Raw genomic sequence first — 16546 nt, 5'->3', positions numbered from 1 at the left:
AGATTGAAGAGGAAGTTGGAGTGAGCTTCCCTCTACTGGAAGAATGTTTCTGACGTAAGGGGAGGAGTTTGAAATAGTACCATGGAGGTGTTTGTGAATGGTACAGCCCTATGCCGGGAGATTCGATTTGCTGCGAGGGGTAGCGTGGAATGGTGCGGTCCTCTCCTGGGAGATTTAACTGAGGGACGAGAGAGGGCCAAAATCTGGGGGCGAGGAGGGCCAAACAGTCATTGTGAACTGTAATTATGCCAATAACAACGGTAAGGAATTCTTATAAGAGAAATTGATATTGCAGTAATAAATTATAGAGGTCGACTGAAGGAAAAACGGAAATTAAGAGGCAGGGAAGAGGAGACTGAGGCACAAAGAGAGGGACAGTGAGAAGCAGAGAATAGAGAGAAAATGGGGGAAATGGGGACAAAGGGCAGGCCTAGAAAGAAGGAGAAATGGGAGACTAAGAGAAAAAAAATAGACATAGGAATAGAAGGGGGAAGCTAAGGGATAGAGCGCTATAGCGAGACTGAGACAGAAGAGACTTGAAAAGCAGAACCTTCATAAGGGAAAGACTGAGGAGGTTAGATTTCACAGACAACAACCACCGTGATTTTTAAAAAAATGAACCAGTGAAAGAGAATACTAAAATTGTTATCTTAACCTTTAGGCCTTATATCAAGCTTTACCAAAAAAATGCATGTTCACAGACCAATGTTTCATTTGTATGAATGAATACAATTTTGAATCATAATTTTCACACAAATCATGCTTTTTGATATATTATGAAATCGGCAGCAATTTTATATTTAGCAATTTTATTTCTCATGTCAAAACAAATGCAGACTTAGATAAGAAGACAATGTATTTGGAAAGATTGTCCGCATGAAGAAGAATGTTGCGATCTCATATCTGCAAGCATCACAATATCCAACAAAATGGCTTTCTTTTTTTAAATAGGGAAGAGTAAGAAGGGTTAGCAGGAACTTTGTAGGGAGGAGGATATGAGGTAGGGGTGTGCAGGTGGCAAAACCAGGGCATTTCTACAGGAATTGTTGCTGTTGTCATGGGATTCTGGGAGTAAGCGGTTAAGGGGAGACGTTCTGCATCGTAGTACATGAGTGCAATGTTTCAACTCACAGCAAGCCAAAATGTAGGGGCCTGCGGGAAGGAGAGAAGTCGGACTAAAAAAAAACAAAACAAAATCAGCACTTCCAGCCAGGCCACCAAGCACCATCTCTTATCTGCCTGAGAGCCCAAAGCCAGCGTTGTATATAACTGTGGCAGGACTAATCCCCTTCGTTGCTCCAGCACTGGTCATGCTGATGACAAAAACTTATATTCCCATATTAGCTTTCACTCATATAGCTTATGGAGTCAGTTTCCTATCTTTCTTGGGTGGGATCAGATGGGGTTTTGCTCTACCAGAAGGTTGTCCAACCAAACCAGATGTCCTTAATTTGGCTAACAGTACAACTCCTCTTCTGTTTTCATGGTTTGCCTTCCTTTTTTCTGAAAAACTTGGTGAAGCAGAAGCCATAGTCACAATAATAATGGGTCTGGGGATAGCATTACACCTTGAAGCTTTTCTCTTACCACATTATCCCAACTGGTTCAAAGCCCTGAGGTTAGTAGTCACTTTAGTGGCCACTTTTTCACTGACAATCACTTTAATAGTTAAAGATGTTTTTTTCCGAAAAAGGACATAAGAAACCTGGTCAAATATAAAAATACACTGTAGATAACACTAGTATGCTGGTTACACCTTTTTCTACTTCTGTTTGGCTCTTTTTTCCCACACCAATGGTAATTTACTCTTCCAGATTGTTCTTCATTTCTAGAAGTTGTTATTTCATAGTAATTACTTGAGCAAGCGCTTGAAAATCCCTGTCAAATGCTTTCATCTCATAGTAAACTAGTTTTCAGTCATTTTATGAATAATATAGTTATCCACTTAAACATTTGAATGTTTTAGCTGTCTCGAAAATTAAAAGATTAAAAATTTTTTTTTTAAATCCTTTTTTTTTTTTTCTAGAATAATTTGAAGCTCTTGGCTCAACATTTATTGCCTCCTTCCTTTGCTCCTCATGTCCCAGAATGCCACCCTCCCCGACGGGGACTGAGCGCTACTGGTACTGGTGGGAGGGGTAGGTGCTGTGGCCGTCCTACTCATCGGTGGTGAGGCAGTGCAGCATGAAGTGGCCCAGGTCATGTTTGGAGATGACCCTCGAGGGCCCTCGTCCATCCAGGGTCACCGTGTACGCCCCAGTTAGCGGCTGGTCTCCTGGCAGAGAGAGATCCAAGATGGCTGGCTGATCACTAGCAGCTCGGAATTGTAGCTCCCACTGAAAGCGCAGAGAATGAGAGGACGCCACACTTTCAGATGAATTTTTGTTGCTCACGGACCAGGAGATTCCCAGTGGAGGAGCCCCACGGGTCACCAGCGCGACTCTTGTGGCCGGCGCGGCGGTTCTCACTGCAGAGTAAACGGGACTGGCTCCCCTTTTGGTCAACGAACGTTTGGAGCTCCAGGAAGGCAGAGTCTCCCATTCAGCTGATTGAAAAAGGGACTCAAGAGGGAAGCCAGACCGGAGATTCCCGAGCAGAAAAGCACCAAGAATCTTAATGCCGCTGTTTTAGCCGGCGCAGTGGGTTGCTCAGATTTCAGTGCTGGGAATCAACAACTTTTTTTTGAAAGAGAGAAAGAAAGAGAAAGAATTAAAAAAAAAGAAAATGAAAAAAAAAAAAGAAGGAAGGAAAGGAAGAAAGAGGAACAGGCCCTTCCATCAAGCACATTCGGCCCAGCTCCCCTCCCCTCCCATCTCCCTGGGAGGTGGCCCAGGCCCCGGGTGCTGGAAGGACTCACCTGCACGAAGTACAGGACAAAGACCAGGATCCCACACCAGCTGTGCAGGCTGTACAGAATCTTAGATATGTCTTTCCCCGAAAGAGGAAAGACGGTTCAGTCGCCATGTTGACGCCGCCAGAAACACTTGCAGCCTGGGCCACTTCCTGAGCTACTGCCCACATGGGAATGCCGGAGAGGCCTGCCAGAGCCAAGCGCCAGGCTGCTGAGCCCCCGGTCCCCCGCAGGCTCGGTTGTACCTCGCCCCTCCCTGCTGGTTTCGCCAGCCCACGGCTGAGCGCTTGTTTCAGCCCCTGGGGCTGGGCTGTTCCTGACCAGCGAGGAGTGAAAGGCCTCGGGGCAGTGCTCACCTGCTCCTCCTCACAGGCTCCCTCAGAAAGAGACCCAAAGCAGAGAGAGAGCTTGAAGATGGGGTGGAAGGAAGTCATTTTGGACCAGAGCCAACCCACAACACAATGCAGAGCTATTGCTTTTTTTGATAAAGCTCTGCATAAGATGTAACCTTCTGACCGCACTGATCCATGCTGCCCTGGTCATTCTACAACATTATATAGTGTTATTTCCCCTTACCACTGATGACATCAGAAATTACCTTAATTTTCCCTTTTTATAAACTTCCAGTTCCTCTTGATTGTAAGCACCATGAAAATGAAATAGTGTTTATTTCCGTCACAAAAAAAAATCTAAAGATTTTTTTAGGCAGCTCTCTGGGAATAACTTTCCCCAGCACTCCCGATGGATTTCCAGTCAATTCAGAAGCATTTTATCAGTGAAGCCCTCATTATTCCAGTTCACTGTTAAAGCCAGTAATTCTCTATATTAAATGGTCCCTGTTTGAAAAATATATTTTTTTTTTTATCAGCAGAAAAGTTTTATTCCTTTTGAGGACAAACAATTAAACCACATCCAAGGTCTTAACTTACGAACAGAAACCAAAGTAGCCATTGAAAGCATTAGATATTGGGTACAAGACATACACTGGGGAGAATGCTTCGCCATCTGAAGCTCACACCACACTGGCCCAGTGGAGAGCTGTGCACTCTGCTCGTGCTTGGGTGTGGCTGAGGGGAAGGCATGTCTGCAGGATGGAAGGAGGACAGCTGTGTTTCACAAGTACTAAAGCGTTTTAGACTGCATGGGGAGGTATGTATTTTCACGTTGAAGGGAAGAGGGGAAAACAGCAAAGTCCCTCCCACAAACCATTAGGCTGCCTTGCAGAGAGCCATGGCAGAGAAGCGGACCTCTCCCTGCTCACGCTCGGTGAATTCTCTGCAGAGCTTGGCAGCATCCTGCAGCAGGGTGTCCTCTGAACTGGTGCCATGGTTCACCGGAAAAGGCATTCGTCCATTAAGTTCATAGAGGTGGCCATCCACATTGTTAATCTTCTGGTTAACAGAATTACTGTCTGTCATGAACCTGCCAATTTGTACGTGTTAAGCAGCTGACAGATGATACAAAAAAACGAAGATACACTGGATTGTACTCGATGAGTCTGAAATTAGCGTTCAAGAAGCGTGGTGCCTCATGCTATAACAACACTTTATTCTTAACTGTGCAGCCAGTGTCAGGTATACCAAAGCATTCCTCTGACTGCTTTTTGGGGCAGTGTTGATAGGAGTGAGGCATTTTGAAAAATCCAAGGAAAGCCTGTGTTCCAGTCCAGAGCTGGTACCTGCTTTAAGAAGCTGTTACAAGGCTTGTTGGTAATGTTTTGGATCTTTGTAAAAATTGATATTCTGTATAACAGAGTGCCTCTGTTACTTTTGGCCTACCTTGTTAGACGTAAGATGATATCTTGTATAGTTAGAATTAAGTTTCTGTCCATCTCCAGATACATTGAAAAGTTTTAGAGTGTTACGGGCTCTAAAGTGCTATGAAGAACAATTGCTTAGGAGGAGGAAGGGAAAAGCATACTTATGTTGGTGTGTAGGCATGCACGGAGGTCTCGCGGCACCACAACAAGGCCCTGTTCTTAGCACATCCTCTGTTCTCTACATGTCATGCTTCAAGAGTTCAAGCTGGCCTGCTGTGAAGCCAATGGCTATTTTAAAGTGCTGGCTGCAAGATTAAGCCAACTCTTGTACAACTGGCCCAATCCTAATGGTCATTTCTTCTAAAAAAAAAAAAAAAAAATTTTTTTTGGGTTTTGTGTGTGTGTGTGTGTGTGTGTGTGTGTGTGTGTGTGTGTGTGGAAGGGTGTGGGTGTTGGGATGGGGGTGAATTTGAAGTTAAAACTAGAAACAAGATGATGTGGTCTGCTAGCTCTCTGCTTAGACAATTGGATTTACATAGAGGCCAGGCCAGAGAGTGGTAATTTATGGCTTGTGTACAGACAAGCATTTATCCAGGTTGCGTTATCCAAACTGATTTGTTAATGCTCCAGGTCACGTTCTTACACTAAGAAAATCATTCAGTAAATGAGACAAGTTTAGGAAAAACTAATAAAAGAAACCTGTCTTACAAAAAAAAAAAAAAAAAAAAAAAGCGTCTAGTATAAGACGCTTCCTCCTCTGACAGATTTTAGAACAGAAATGCCTTGTCTTGCAGAATATGATGATGGCTTATGGTATAGAGCGAAGATTGTTTCCATAAAAGAATTTAATCCTTTATCTATCCTGGTACAATTTGTTGATTATGGATCAACTGCAAAGCTAACATTAAACAGACTGTGCCAAATTCCTTCTCATCTTATACGGTATCCAGCTCAAGCCATAAAGGTTTTCTTGGAAGGGTTTAAACCTCCCTTAAGGGATCTAAGGGAGACAAGAATACCATATTGTCCCAAATGGAGCATGGAGGCACTATGGGCTATGATAGACTGTCTTCAAGGAAAACAGCTTTATGCTGCATCCATGGCTCCAGCACCAGAACAAATAGTGACGTTATATGACGATGAGCAGCAGCCAGTTCATATGCCATTACTAGAAATGGGGCTTGCAGTTAAAGATGAACAAGTGCATAAGTGTATACAGCGAAGATAATCTGTAGGAGCCTAGAAGAAAGTTTTCTGTTATATTTAGACCCGAAATGGGTCTAAATATAAGAGGAAAGACTATCTAAATATCTCTTCTGGTCCGTGTGAAGAAAAGTGCGGCCCCCCTGGGCATCGCCATCGAGGGTGGTGCCAACACCCGCCAGCCCCTGCCTAGGATTGTCACTATTCAGAGAGGTGGCTCAGCTCACAACTGTGGGCAGCTCAAGGTGGGCCACGTAATCCTGGAAGTTTATGAGCTGATGCTTCGGGGCAAGGAGCACCGGGAGGCTGCCTGCATCATTGCCGAGGCCTTCAAGACCAAGGACCGTGACTACATTGACTTTCTGGTCACTGAGTTCAATGCAATGCTCTAGAGGCCACGGCCTGAGGGCCTCCCACCACTGCCCAGCCCCTGGACCTGGTCCCTTCTCACCGTTGGCTTCATCAAGCTCCTTGCAGGGTTGGGGCTGCATGGCCAGGGTAGCAGGAAGATATCCCCACTAAAATCTAAAAAATTTTTTTAGATTTTTTTTTAAAAGGGGTTCATTTTTTTAGATTTTTTTTTTAATCGGGGGTACTGTGCATCTCGGGGGTGGCTGTGCGCCATCTGGGGCGGCCACGCACATCTTGGGGAGGCATGTACATCTCAGGGGACATGCACATTTGGGGGGGTTCATGCTTATCTTGCGGGGGCTGTGTGCATCTGGGACAGCTTTGTGCATCTCAGGGGGCTGTGCGCTGCTCCTCTGAGCTCTGCTTTTTCCTTGCAGCCTTGGCCTCAGCATGGAGGGGAGGGCCACAGCATCCACCCCTGCAGCGCTGCCTTACTACATGGCCTTCTCCCAGCTGCTGGGACTGACCTTGGTGGCCATGACTGGCACTTGGCTTGGTCTGTACCGAGGCGGCATTGCCTGGGAGAGCGACCTGCAGTTCAATGTGCACCCGCTCTGAATGGCCATAGGCCTGATCTTCCTGCAGGGAGATGGTGAGTCCAATAGCTGCTCCGATCTGCCCGGGCTTGTGGGGGTCCCTGAGAGGCAAATTGCAGGGGTCCTGTCACCCCTGCAGTCTCTTCCGGTTGGACAAATCTAAGATTTGTCATCTTAGTAGTTCACCGTGCGCCCATCCTCCTCATCTCTGGCCAGCCCTGTCCATCCTGCCACCATCCCCACCCGGCCAAGACGCCCGAGGGTACCCGAGTTGGGTGGGTGCAGCAAACCGGGGCTTCTAGCTTTTTCCCAGGCAGGACGGGGGTAGCACTGGCTCCTGTCCTTCCTGGGCCCCAGCCCAGCCATGCAGAGCTCACTGGGAAAGCAGGAGCGAGCCAGCCAGAGAGAAAGCAGGGAGGGGCCAGAGGACACCATGGGAGAGGCAGACGGAGGCGCAGGGGTCACAGGTTCTGGCAGCACTGCATCTTGTTGGGCTTCTGTCCATCCGTTGTGGGTGGCACGCTGATGTCCACCACGTTGTTCCCAGGGGACTTGTCATGGGTGGCGCGGTCTGCTATCTGTCTCTGTGACACGATGCGGTAGATCTCTGTGAGGATGTTCTTGAAGGCTTCCTCTACGTTGGTGGAATCCAAGGCAGAGGTTTCGATGAAGGACAAGTTGTTCTTTTCTGCAAAGGCTTGGGCCTCGTCGGTGGGCACAGCCCGCAGGTGGCGCAGGTCACTCTTGTGCCCACCAGCATGATGACGATGTTGCTGTCTGCATGGTCCCGAAGCTCCTTCAGCCAGCGCTCCGCATTCTCATAGGTCAGGTGCTTGGCAATGTCGTACACCAGCAAGGCGCCCACAGCGCCAGGGTAGTACGCGGAGGTGATGGCGCGGTAGCGCTCCTGGCCGGCGGTGTCCCAGATCTGCACCTTGATGGTCTTGCCATCCACCTGGATGCTGCGGGATCTTGGGCCTTTGATGATGAGGAAGACAGATGAGATCCTTGGGTCTTAGTAGGGTATTTAGCAAAAATACCCATAAGAGAACATCTCTTGTTCTAAGACATGTCTAACCTTCTGTGACATCCCACCCTGGGGGCTAAAAATGTCAGCCACCTTCATCAGTAATAACACAGCAATCCAAGAGCTCTTCAAACGTGTCTCCGAACAGTTTACAGCTATGTTCAGGCGCAAGGCCTTCCTGCACTGGTACGTGGGCAAGGGCATGGATGAGATGGAGTTCACCGAGGCCGAGAGCAAGCTTAATGACCTGGTGTCAGAATACCAGCAATACCAAGATGCCACAGCTGAGGAGGAGTTTGAGGAGTGTGTGGAGGAGGAGGAGGTAGCCTAGAAACTTCCTTTTCTAGGTAAAGGGGGAAGCAGTGTTGATTCTTTAGTGTGTTCTGATAGCCATTGTCAGTACGCACTTCTTTGTCTTTTCATCTTCTCCTGCTGTATTTTAAAGCATTTTCATAGTAAGTAATTTGGCCTAATAAAACATCTTAATAGAAAAAAAATTTTTTTTTTTTTTTTTTACCTTACTGCTTTAATCTGCACGCTGTGGGGTGGGGGTGGGTGCCCCTCAGCGGTGCCTTCTGGGACACACGCGGGTGGGGGCTGGCACGGGAGAAGGAGAGCACCTGCAGGGCGGGCCGGGTGGCGGATGGACGGGCGGGCGGGCGGGCGCGTCAGCCGCAGTTCTTGGGCAGGCGGTAGACACCGGCCGAGTAGACGAACACCTTCTTCTGTAGGTAGCCCTGCAGCTCCTGCAGGTCGATCTCGGCCAGCGCGGGCCCGGTCACCACGAACATGTGCAGCATGTTGTAGATGCGCTCCAGCGAAAGGCTCTCCAGGTTGGTCAGCATGGCCTGGATGTAGGTCCAGAAGAGCAGCAGCTCCTCCTCCTTCTGGTCGGCCTGGGAGGCCATGCCCGAGTCGCTCTCGTCGTCACTGTCGATGAGCACCATGCTGTCCCTGTCCTGAGGCCGCTTCTCCTCGATGACAGAGAAGGTGCCCGGGGGGCTCCTCCCGCAGCACGCCCTGCTGAAGTGACACAGACATCCTCCGCCGCAGCAGCACCACGGGCATCTTCACCGCCTTGCTCAGCTCCTCCAGGGTCCAGCTGGCTTGGTCCTGAAAGTACAGCAGAACCACCGCCTGTACCGGGGTGACTGCCACAGACAGCGTGCGGTCGGCCAGCTCCACATCCATGATCACCAGGCCCAGAGTGTGCTTCCAGCTGAGGGTCCGCATGGCCTTGAGCTGCTCATACTTCTTGCAGTAAGCCTCCAGGGCTGCCCTAATGTCCTCGGGGACCTCCAGCTTCTCGTCCTTGAAGGGCGGCCAGAACTCGCTGGACAGGATGACAGCGTAGACCCCGAATGGTGGCTGCTCCTCCGCCGGCCGCTTCTCGTCCTTCTCCCGGATGTTGGCATTGATGCGGCGGGAGTCCGCCATGTCCTTCAGCATGACCTCGCAGAAGTGTATCTGGGCCTCGCCGAAGCGCAGCTTCAGCAGTTCCACATTGCGGATCTCCCGCTCGGGGCTGAAGCTGAGCTGGTGCAGCAGGCGGTCGGCCAGCAGCGAGCGGTACTCGTTGATGAACAGGTCCTTGCTGCCGTAGATGCTGACCAGCAGGCTGATGATGTCCGAGGAGCGCCGCTTGGAGCTGGACCAGGGGACTGCTTATGGATAGCCTTAGTAGTCTGTCATCTCCTTGTTCAGGGAACAAGCCCAAGCCTTGATGAAGCACTGCAGAGGGTTAATACGAAAGTAGAGACGCTATAACTCTTGTTCAAATAATCCCGTAATCCTTGAAGGCTCGCTAGAAGTCCATTGCTTCTTCCTCGTCTCCTGTCTGTGTTCCACTCCTACAGTACAGGGTCCCAGCGTCCCCGCCCGGAGGTCCGGGCGATACTCGGTCTCCTTCTTGTCCCTCCTGGCGACCTCATCTGTGCAGCCTGTAGGCACTTTTTTCTCTTCAGCGTGGGTCTCGACGCGTGCTCTTCCCTGCAGCCTCCCTCGCGATGCTAGAGTAGAATGGCGCGATCTCGGCTCACTGCAACCTCCGCTTCCCAGATTCAAGCGATTCTCCTGCCTCATCCTCCCAAGTAGCTGGGATTACAGAGACGAGGTTTCATCGTGTTGACCAGGCTGGTCTTGAACTCCACTCACCTCGGCCTCTCGAACCGCTAGATTTACAGGCGGGAGCCACCGCGCCCTGCTCCAACCCTTGTATTCTTCTTTAACAACCAAATTCGTTTGGCGCGGGGGCCGGGGGAAGGATGGGAAGACTGTTTCGCTGAGATCCCTTACTCATCTTCAGATGGGTCCTCCCAGATCACCCCATTATTACTAAATCCGCACTCCTGTCCCCCAACTGTCCCTCATTGCTTCTTTCTGACCCCCAACCCTCCCAACTTAACCAACCTACAACACGCTTTATTCGTGTATTGTCACCCCGCCCCATCATCCGATCCTCGAATGTCACTGAATGAATGAAAAAAAAAAAAGGGATTTTTTTTTTTTTTTGAAAATTAAATGCCAATTTATTCAACTCCTAGGCGACCTTCCATGGTCCCGGGGAAAGGGGCCAGGGAAGTCGCACCAACTTCCTGGGGCGTGAGGTTTTTATGGCTAGGAGGAACTAGCAACAGCTGGGTACTCTGATTGACTCCAGGGGAGCGGGATTGAGACGCGGTGGGCCGGTATTGGTTGGCGGGTTGTTGGGCGGGTTTTCTGGTGGGAGAGCCGGCCAGGAGCCTTGCATCAGCTGGAGCCTTCCAGCGGAGCCTTGCGGCAGAGCGAGGTGCTGAGTGCAGAGCCTGGTGCCGGGTGCAGAGGTGGGAGTGTCCAACCTCCCGAGGCAACTGACCTTACATTCCCACCCTTTTGATTATATAGGACGCTGCTTTTTTCTGGCTACTTCCCGCTGAATGGGGCGAAGTGTGGGAGAAGAGTCAATTGGCTGGTGCCTCGGTTGGGAGTCGGACACAGGGGTGAAGCAGCATCTGGTTTACGGCCACCCTGGAAATTTCCCTTACGTGAGCTTGTAGAAACCTTGTGGCGGAGCGGTTCCCTGGTCCGCCTTCGGGTGGAGGAGTCAGTTTCCCCCAGGAGGGGTCTTACAACTCCTCCTGGGTTTTTTGGCACCAAATGTAAGGGTTATTGCCGAGTTTAGATTGAGGAAACTGAGACCAGCATAAGAAAATTAAATGCCAATTTATTCAACTCCCTGGCGAGGTTCCATGGACCAGGGGAAAGGGGCCAGGGAAGTCGCCTTTTTTTTTAATTTTTTTTTTTCCAGATCCATAATTAGCATTTTATTCAGAACGCTGGGGTCAGAGGTGTATCATTTATATTCTGGTACACAATACAGAGGCAAAGCTGTTGTCAGAAGTCTCTCCAGTTTAAAAGCTTTTTTTTCCCCTCATTTTTTAAAAAAAACACACAGTAGTGCCACCAGTGTCAGGCCACCCCTTTCTTTTCTTTCCTTTTTTTTTTTTTTTTTTGGTACAAATTATGTAAAACATTTGTGCTAAGAACTTTTCTCCCTCCCCAAACAAGAAAATAAAAAATAAAAAAAATTAAAAAATTAAAAATTGAGTATTCTAACTACAGCTCAACAATTGAATCAAATGTCACTTTGTTTTGTAAATACTTTATCCATAACGAAAGATATAAACATGCAAAAAACCTGAATCCATAGTCTAAATAATACATACACATGTTCTGAAGTTTCTGCACTTCTCCATAGACTATGCCAATAAAACATTATGTACACATACCATTTTTACAGTGAAGTGGAAAAATACAGAAATAAAAAAGTGTACATGGATTAAGACCAAAATGTGTCTAACATTCTAGTTTATGAAAAAAATCAATTTTGCTACAAATTGGTGATATGAAAACTCCCTTTATTTGCAACCAGCTAAGTTTTAAGATTTTAGTGAAAAAAAAAAAAAAAAAAAAAAAAAAAAAAACAAAAGTCTAATACCAGAAGTAATGTACATTTTCCAATCTCACGGTCTCATCCCCCAAAATAATAAAATCGCTCCATAAGCTTTTTTAAATTTTGTATTTTAATAAAAGCAAATGCAATGTAACAAAAGCGTATTGAAGCATATCATGGTTTAACTTACTGCTGCCACCACAAAATATTTTGTCTTTTACTTATCATTTCAGAAATCAGTACCATTAAAGCCTTAAACATAAAACTAATTCCAATCTGAAAAAGGTACAAAAAGGCACATAAAATCCCAGTGCTTCTGTACTGTAAAATTCAAGGTCTTCCACAGGTCTTGCTGAAGGTATCCCAGGAATGTTCGAAAAGAATCCCCCAGGTTCTAAAGACCACCCACATTCCTTGGCTCATGGCCCCCTTCACTCTTTAAGGCCAGTGATGGCCAGTAGAGTCCCACATCACGTACTGGTACAAAAGGGCTGGACTCCCAGCTAAATCCCACGCTTGTGCCTGGAACTGTGGACTTAAGTGAAAACAGCTGACCCCGTTTTTCCACCCTCATGTTGCCTTTTGGCCTGATCTACCCCTACCCTGTGCCCATGAAAGACTCCAGCTGGCTGAGCAACGCAGCTGAGCGTCAAGGCTACAAGTGGCTGAATGGCAAGCAGAGAAGCAACTGAGCGCCAGAGACTATGGATAGAAGAGGCTAACTGCAGATGGTGTGGCTTCTGAGAGGGGCCCAGCAGGAGAACGCCGGGCTTCAGGGAAAGACATGCCCCACCCCTCCATACAACAAGGTTTGCACGTACCACACCCCAGCAGCCAGTCAGGGCCTCCATTACATTACAACGGGGCTCCTCCTCCTCCTTCCCAGCCTCCCCGGCAGCCGCCACTGGTCGCTCCCAGCAGCCATCCACACAGCGACCTGACCTTGAGCCCCTCCTCAGCCTTAGAGGGTCAGGCCGGAGTCTTCGCTGGATCTCCTTCCCGAACTCACAAATCCTGATGAGCTCCTGTCTTACCTGGACGCCCCCGACCTGCCGAGCAATAGTAACGATGACCTCCTGTCTCTGAGAACAACCGAAGGCCACCCGGTCGGGGTCATCCCTCCACACTCTGCCTCCTGCCCCACCCGTCCCACACACTTTTCCACCTGGGAGCCTGTGCCCTCAGACCGCCCCGCACCAGGGCCACGGGCTGTGGGGCGGGGAGCCCTTCCCCGCTGCAGCCCTCTCGGAACGGAGGGGCAGGGAGGGCGCAAGGCTGCGTGGGTCTGGAGCCCACGTCTTGCCTACAGGTCCAGGGCTTGGGCCCATGCCCAGCGCGGGCCTGAAGACCACCCTCCCTAGAGGAACCGGCCCGGTAAGAGGGCACACGCCGACGCAGCTTCCCGGTGGTCCCTCTGCGTGTGCCGATTCCAGGCGACCTTCCAGTGTCCCCAAGGTTCTTCCATCTTCTAAACTGTAACTCTGCCTCCCTGCTTCCTGGCCCGGAGCCTCCTTCAAGTGACTGTGGAGCCTGAGAAGGCCCCTGGGCCCCAGCATGGGCCCCAAGCCTTGGAGGAGCGCTGACAGTTGGTGGCAGTGAGACTGGCCCGCCCACCACCACCCACCACAGAAAAGCACAAACCTCTGGGAAAGAAAGACAACATCTCTCGGGGGCCGGGGGTCATCAGTTTGACCCCTGACCTCTAAGCCAAGATACCCTGTAAACACACTCTCTCAGAAAGCAGAGAAAAGGTAAGATTCTGTGTTTGAGAGAGGGTCCCCCATTCCTGCTTTGGGATTGGTGGGAAAGAGGGCCAGGGCCTCCCCTAAGCCAGGACATCTCTGAGGCTCCACCTCCAAGCTCAGACAGGGCTCAGCCTTTGGGGGCAGAGAGAGCAGGTATGCTCCCAATCGGAAGTGATTGTGCCCTTGGCTGCGGGGCGGAGCATGTCACCTATCGGAATCCAACAGGAGCGGCAACTTCTGTGCTCCAAGCTACTCTCTTTTTAAACAGCAACAATTTAAAGCTATGAAGTCACCTAGAGAAAAGGAACGTTGCGCTTGGACAGCAAGCAAACCATTCTCTCCGTGTGTTCTGTTTTTCTCCTAGTCCCTCTCGCCACCTCTCCAAGACTGTTCGTGGGACACCTGCTTCCCTAAAAAAAAAAATGCCAAACTTCGCTGTAATCCTGTAAAGCTTTCAGAAATTACTGAAAAACCTCCACGAACACAAAAAGAGTTGGCTTATTTGTCAGAGTTGCCACCCACACCTCTTCATATTTCAGAAGACTCAAGTTCACCAGAAAGACCTTCACCACCAGATCCTTCAGTGATTGTCACACTTTTAGACCAAGCAACTAAGAGTAATGTTGATGATTTAGACGTGTCTGAATCAAAAGGTTGTATGGAAGAAAAACCACAAGAAGTACAGACTTCTAGGAATGTTGAAAGTATTTCTGAACAGATGGAAAATCCGGATTTGAAGAATGTTGGTTCCAGTACTGGGGAGAAAAATGAAAGAACTTCAGTGGCTGGAACAGTGAGAAAGTGCTGGCCTAGTAGAGTGGCAAAGGAGCAGATTAGTAAGCGGCTTGATGGTAATCAATATCTGTTTTTGCCACCAAATCGTTATATTTTCCGTGGCGCTAAGTTATATTCAGACTCTGAAGATGACGTCTTATCCTCTAGTTCTTGTGGCAGTAACAGTGATAGTGGGACATGCCAGAGTCCAAGTTTAGAAGAACCCATGGAGGATGAAAGTGAAATTGAAGAATTCTACAGTGGCTTAGAAGATGAGCCTGACGTTCCAGAGAGAGCTGGAGAAGCTGGATTTGGGACTGATGGAGATGATCGAGAGGCAATTAATGAAGCTGTATCTATGAAACAGGAAGTAACAGACATGAACTATCCATCAAACAAATCATAGTGTAATAATTGTGCAGGTACAGGAATTGTTCCACTGGCATTAGGAACTTTAGCATGTGAAAATGAATGTTTACTTGTGAACTCAATAGAGCAAGGAAACCAGAAGGTGTAATATTTATAGATTGATAAAATAGATTGTTTTTCATGGATAATTTTTAACTTCATTATTTCTGTACTTGTACAAACTCAACACTAACTTTTTTTTTTTTTAAAGAAAGGTACTAAGTATCTTTAATCAGCTATCGGTCAAGATTAACTTTCTTTTAAAGGTTCATTTGTATGATAAATTCATATGTATATATAATTTTTTTTTGTTTTTGCCTAGTGAGTTTCAACATTTTTCAAGTTTTCAAAAAGCCATCAGAATGTTAAATTAATGTAAAGGGAACGGCTCATCTAGACCAAAGAATTGTATTTTCACTTTTCTTTGTAACATTGAATGGTTTGAAGTACTCAAAATCTGTTACGCTAAACTTGGATTCTTTAACACAGTTATTTATTTTTAAACACTGGCATTTTCCAAAACTTGTGGCAGCTAACTTTTTAAAATCTCAAGTGACATGCAATGTGAGTAGAAGGAAGTCAACAAAATGTAGGCGAGCACTCGGTTGTCTTTACTTTTGAAAGTAATACTTGGTGCTAAGAATTTCAGGATTATTGTATTTATTGTTCAAATGAAGATGGCTTTTGTACTTCTTGTGGTCATGTAGTAATGTCTATATTGGATCATAGAACTAACCTGAAAAACAAATAAATGCTTTGGAAATGTTTCAGTTGCTTTAGAAACAATAGTGCCTGCCTGGATCCCCTTAGTTTTGAAATATTTGCCATTGTTGTTTAAATACGTATCACTGTGGTAGAGCTTGCATTGATCTTTTCCACAAGTATTAAACTGCCAAAATGTGAATATGCAAAGCCTTTCTGAATCTATAATAATAGTACTTCTAGTAGGGAGAGTGTAATATTTTGGACTGCTCTTTTCCATTAATGAGGAGAGCAACAGGCCCCTGATAACAGTTCCAAAGTAATAATATGTTAATTATAACTCAGCCAGAAAATACATGTCTCCCATTGGGAGGATTTGGTGTTCAATACCAAAATGCTAGCCTAGTATTATGGAGATGAACATGATGTAATAGCAGAGTAGTTAATGAATGAAGCTAGTTCTTATAATTTATCTTTATTTAAAAGCTTAGCCTGCCTTAAAACTAGAGATCAACTTTCTCAGCTGCAAAAGCTTCTAGTAAGTTCATACTTTATGAAATTGCACAGTAACCATTTATTTTTCAGACCATTTTTGAACATTATTCCTAAATTAATAAAGTATTCCTACGTTGCTTTAGTATTTATTACAATAAAAAGGCTTTGAAATATAACTGTTCTTTATGCGTAAAATACCCGGCTAAGACCATTACTGCCAGAGGAAAAAAAATCATATTGAATGGCCATTTCCCTACCTAAAAGATGTCTCAATCTGAATTTATTTGGCTACACTAAAGAATGCAGTTTATTTAGTTTTCCATTTGCATGGTGTGTTTGTGCTATAGATGATATTTTATATTGAAAAGTTTGTTTTAAATTATTTTTACAGTGAAGACTGTTTTCAGCTCTTTTCATATTGTACATAGTCTTTTATGTAATCTACTGGCATATGTTTTGTAGGCTGTTTAATGACTGGATATCTTTCTTCAACTTTTGAAATACAAAACCAGTGTTTTTTACTTGTACACTGTTTTAAAGTCTATTAAAATTGTCATTTGACTTTTTTCTGTTAACTTAAAAAATAATAATAAGATATTTTGGGTATTCAAAAATACCCAAATCCCAAGATTTAGGCTCTAAATCTTCCATTTAGCCTGCACAAAAGGTAGCATGTCCAGTGGCTACAGGTGGGGTGGGAAGAG

General features: G+C 46.8%; 1 protein-coding gene and 5 pseudogenes across 4 annotated transcripts; 4 read left to right on the top strand and 2 right to left on the bottom strand.

Moving 5' to 3' along the window:
- The first annotated feature begins 81 nt into the window (after positions 1-81).
- On the top strand, positions 82-1995 carry LOC116531607 (annotated as a pseudogene).
- A 4954-nt stretch (positions 1996-6949) lies between these two features.
- Positions 6950-7804, bottom strand: LOC116531605 (annotated as a pseudogene). Its single transcript, XR_004260491.1, has 2 exons — positions 7801-7804; positions 6950-7738 (listed from the first exon to the last, which is right to left on the bottom strand). The product of XR_004260491.1 is annotated as a ras-related protein Rab-11B pseudogene (transcript).
- Positions 7805-7846: 42 nt separating this feature from the next.
- On the top strand, positions 7847-8260 carry LOC116531443 (tubulin beta chain-like). The gene has a single exon (XM_032250175.1). The coding sequence runs from the start codon at positions 7870-7872 to the stop codon at positions 8116-8118; it is 249 nt and encodes an 82-aa protein (XP_032106066.1). The 5' UTR covers positions 7847-7869; the 3' UTR covers positions 8119-8260.
- Positions 8261-8297: 37 nt separating this feature from the next.
- On the bottom strand, positions 8298-10236 carry LOC116531604 (annotated as a pseudogene). The gene is made up of 2 exons (XR_004260490.1): positions 10197-10236; positions 8298-9448 (listed from the first exon to the last, which is right to left on the bottom strand). The product of XR_004260490.1 is annotated as an anaphase-promoting complex subunit 2 pseudogene (transcript).
- A 2266-nt stretch (positions 10237-12502) lies between these two features.
- LOC116531603 lies at positions 12503-13799 on the top strand (annotated as a pseudogene).
- LOC116531602 lies at positions 13619-16417 on the top strand (annotated as a pseudogene). The gene is made up of 2 exons (XR_004260489.1): positions 13619-13693; positions 13828-16417. The product of XR_004260489.1 is annotated as an NAD-dependent protein deacetylase sirtuin-1 pseudogene (transcript).
- The last annotated feature ends 129 nt before the right edge of the window (positions 16418-16546 follow it).

Source organism: Sapajus apella, unplaced genomic scaffold (genome assembly GCF_009761245.1).
Source record: "Sapajus apella isolate SASKATOON/1434 unplaced genomic scaffold, GSC_monkey_1.0 scaffold71, whole genome shotgun sequence".
Lineage (NCBI taxonomy): Eukaryota > Metazoa > Chordata > Mammalia > Primates > Cebidae > Sapajus > Sapajus apella.
The sequence above is the reverse complement of the archived record's forward strand: the minus strand, read 5'-3'. Positions and strand labels throughout refer to the sequence as shown.

Excerpts from the sequence above, each read along its gene's own strand:
- LOC116531443 (XM_032250175.1), top strand. The coding sequence starts at position 7,870 with ATGTCAGCCACCTTCATCAGTAATAACACAGCAATCCAAGAGCTCTTC.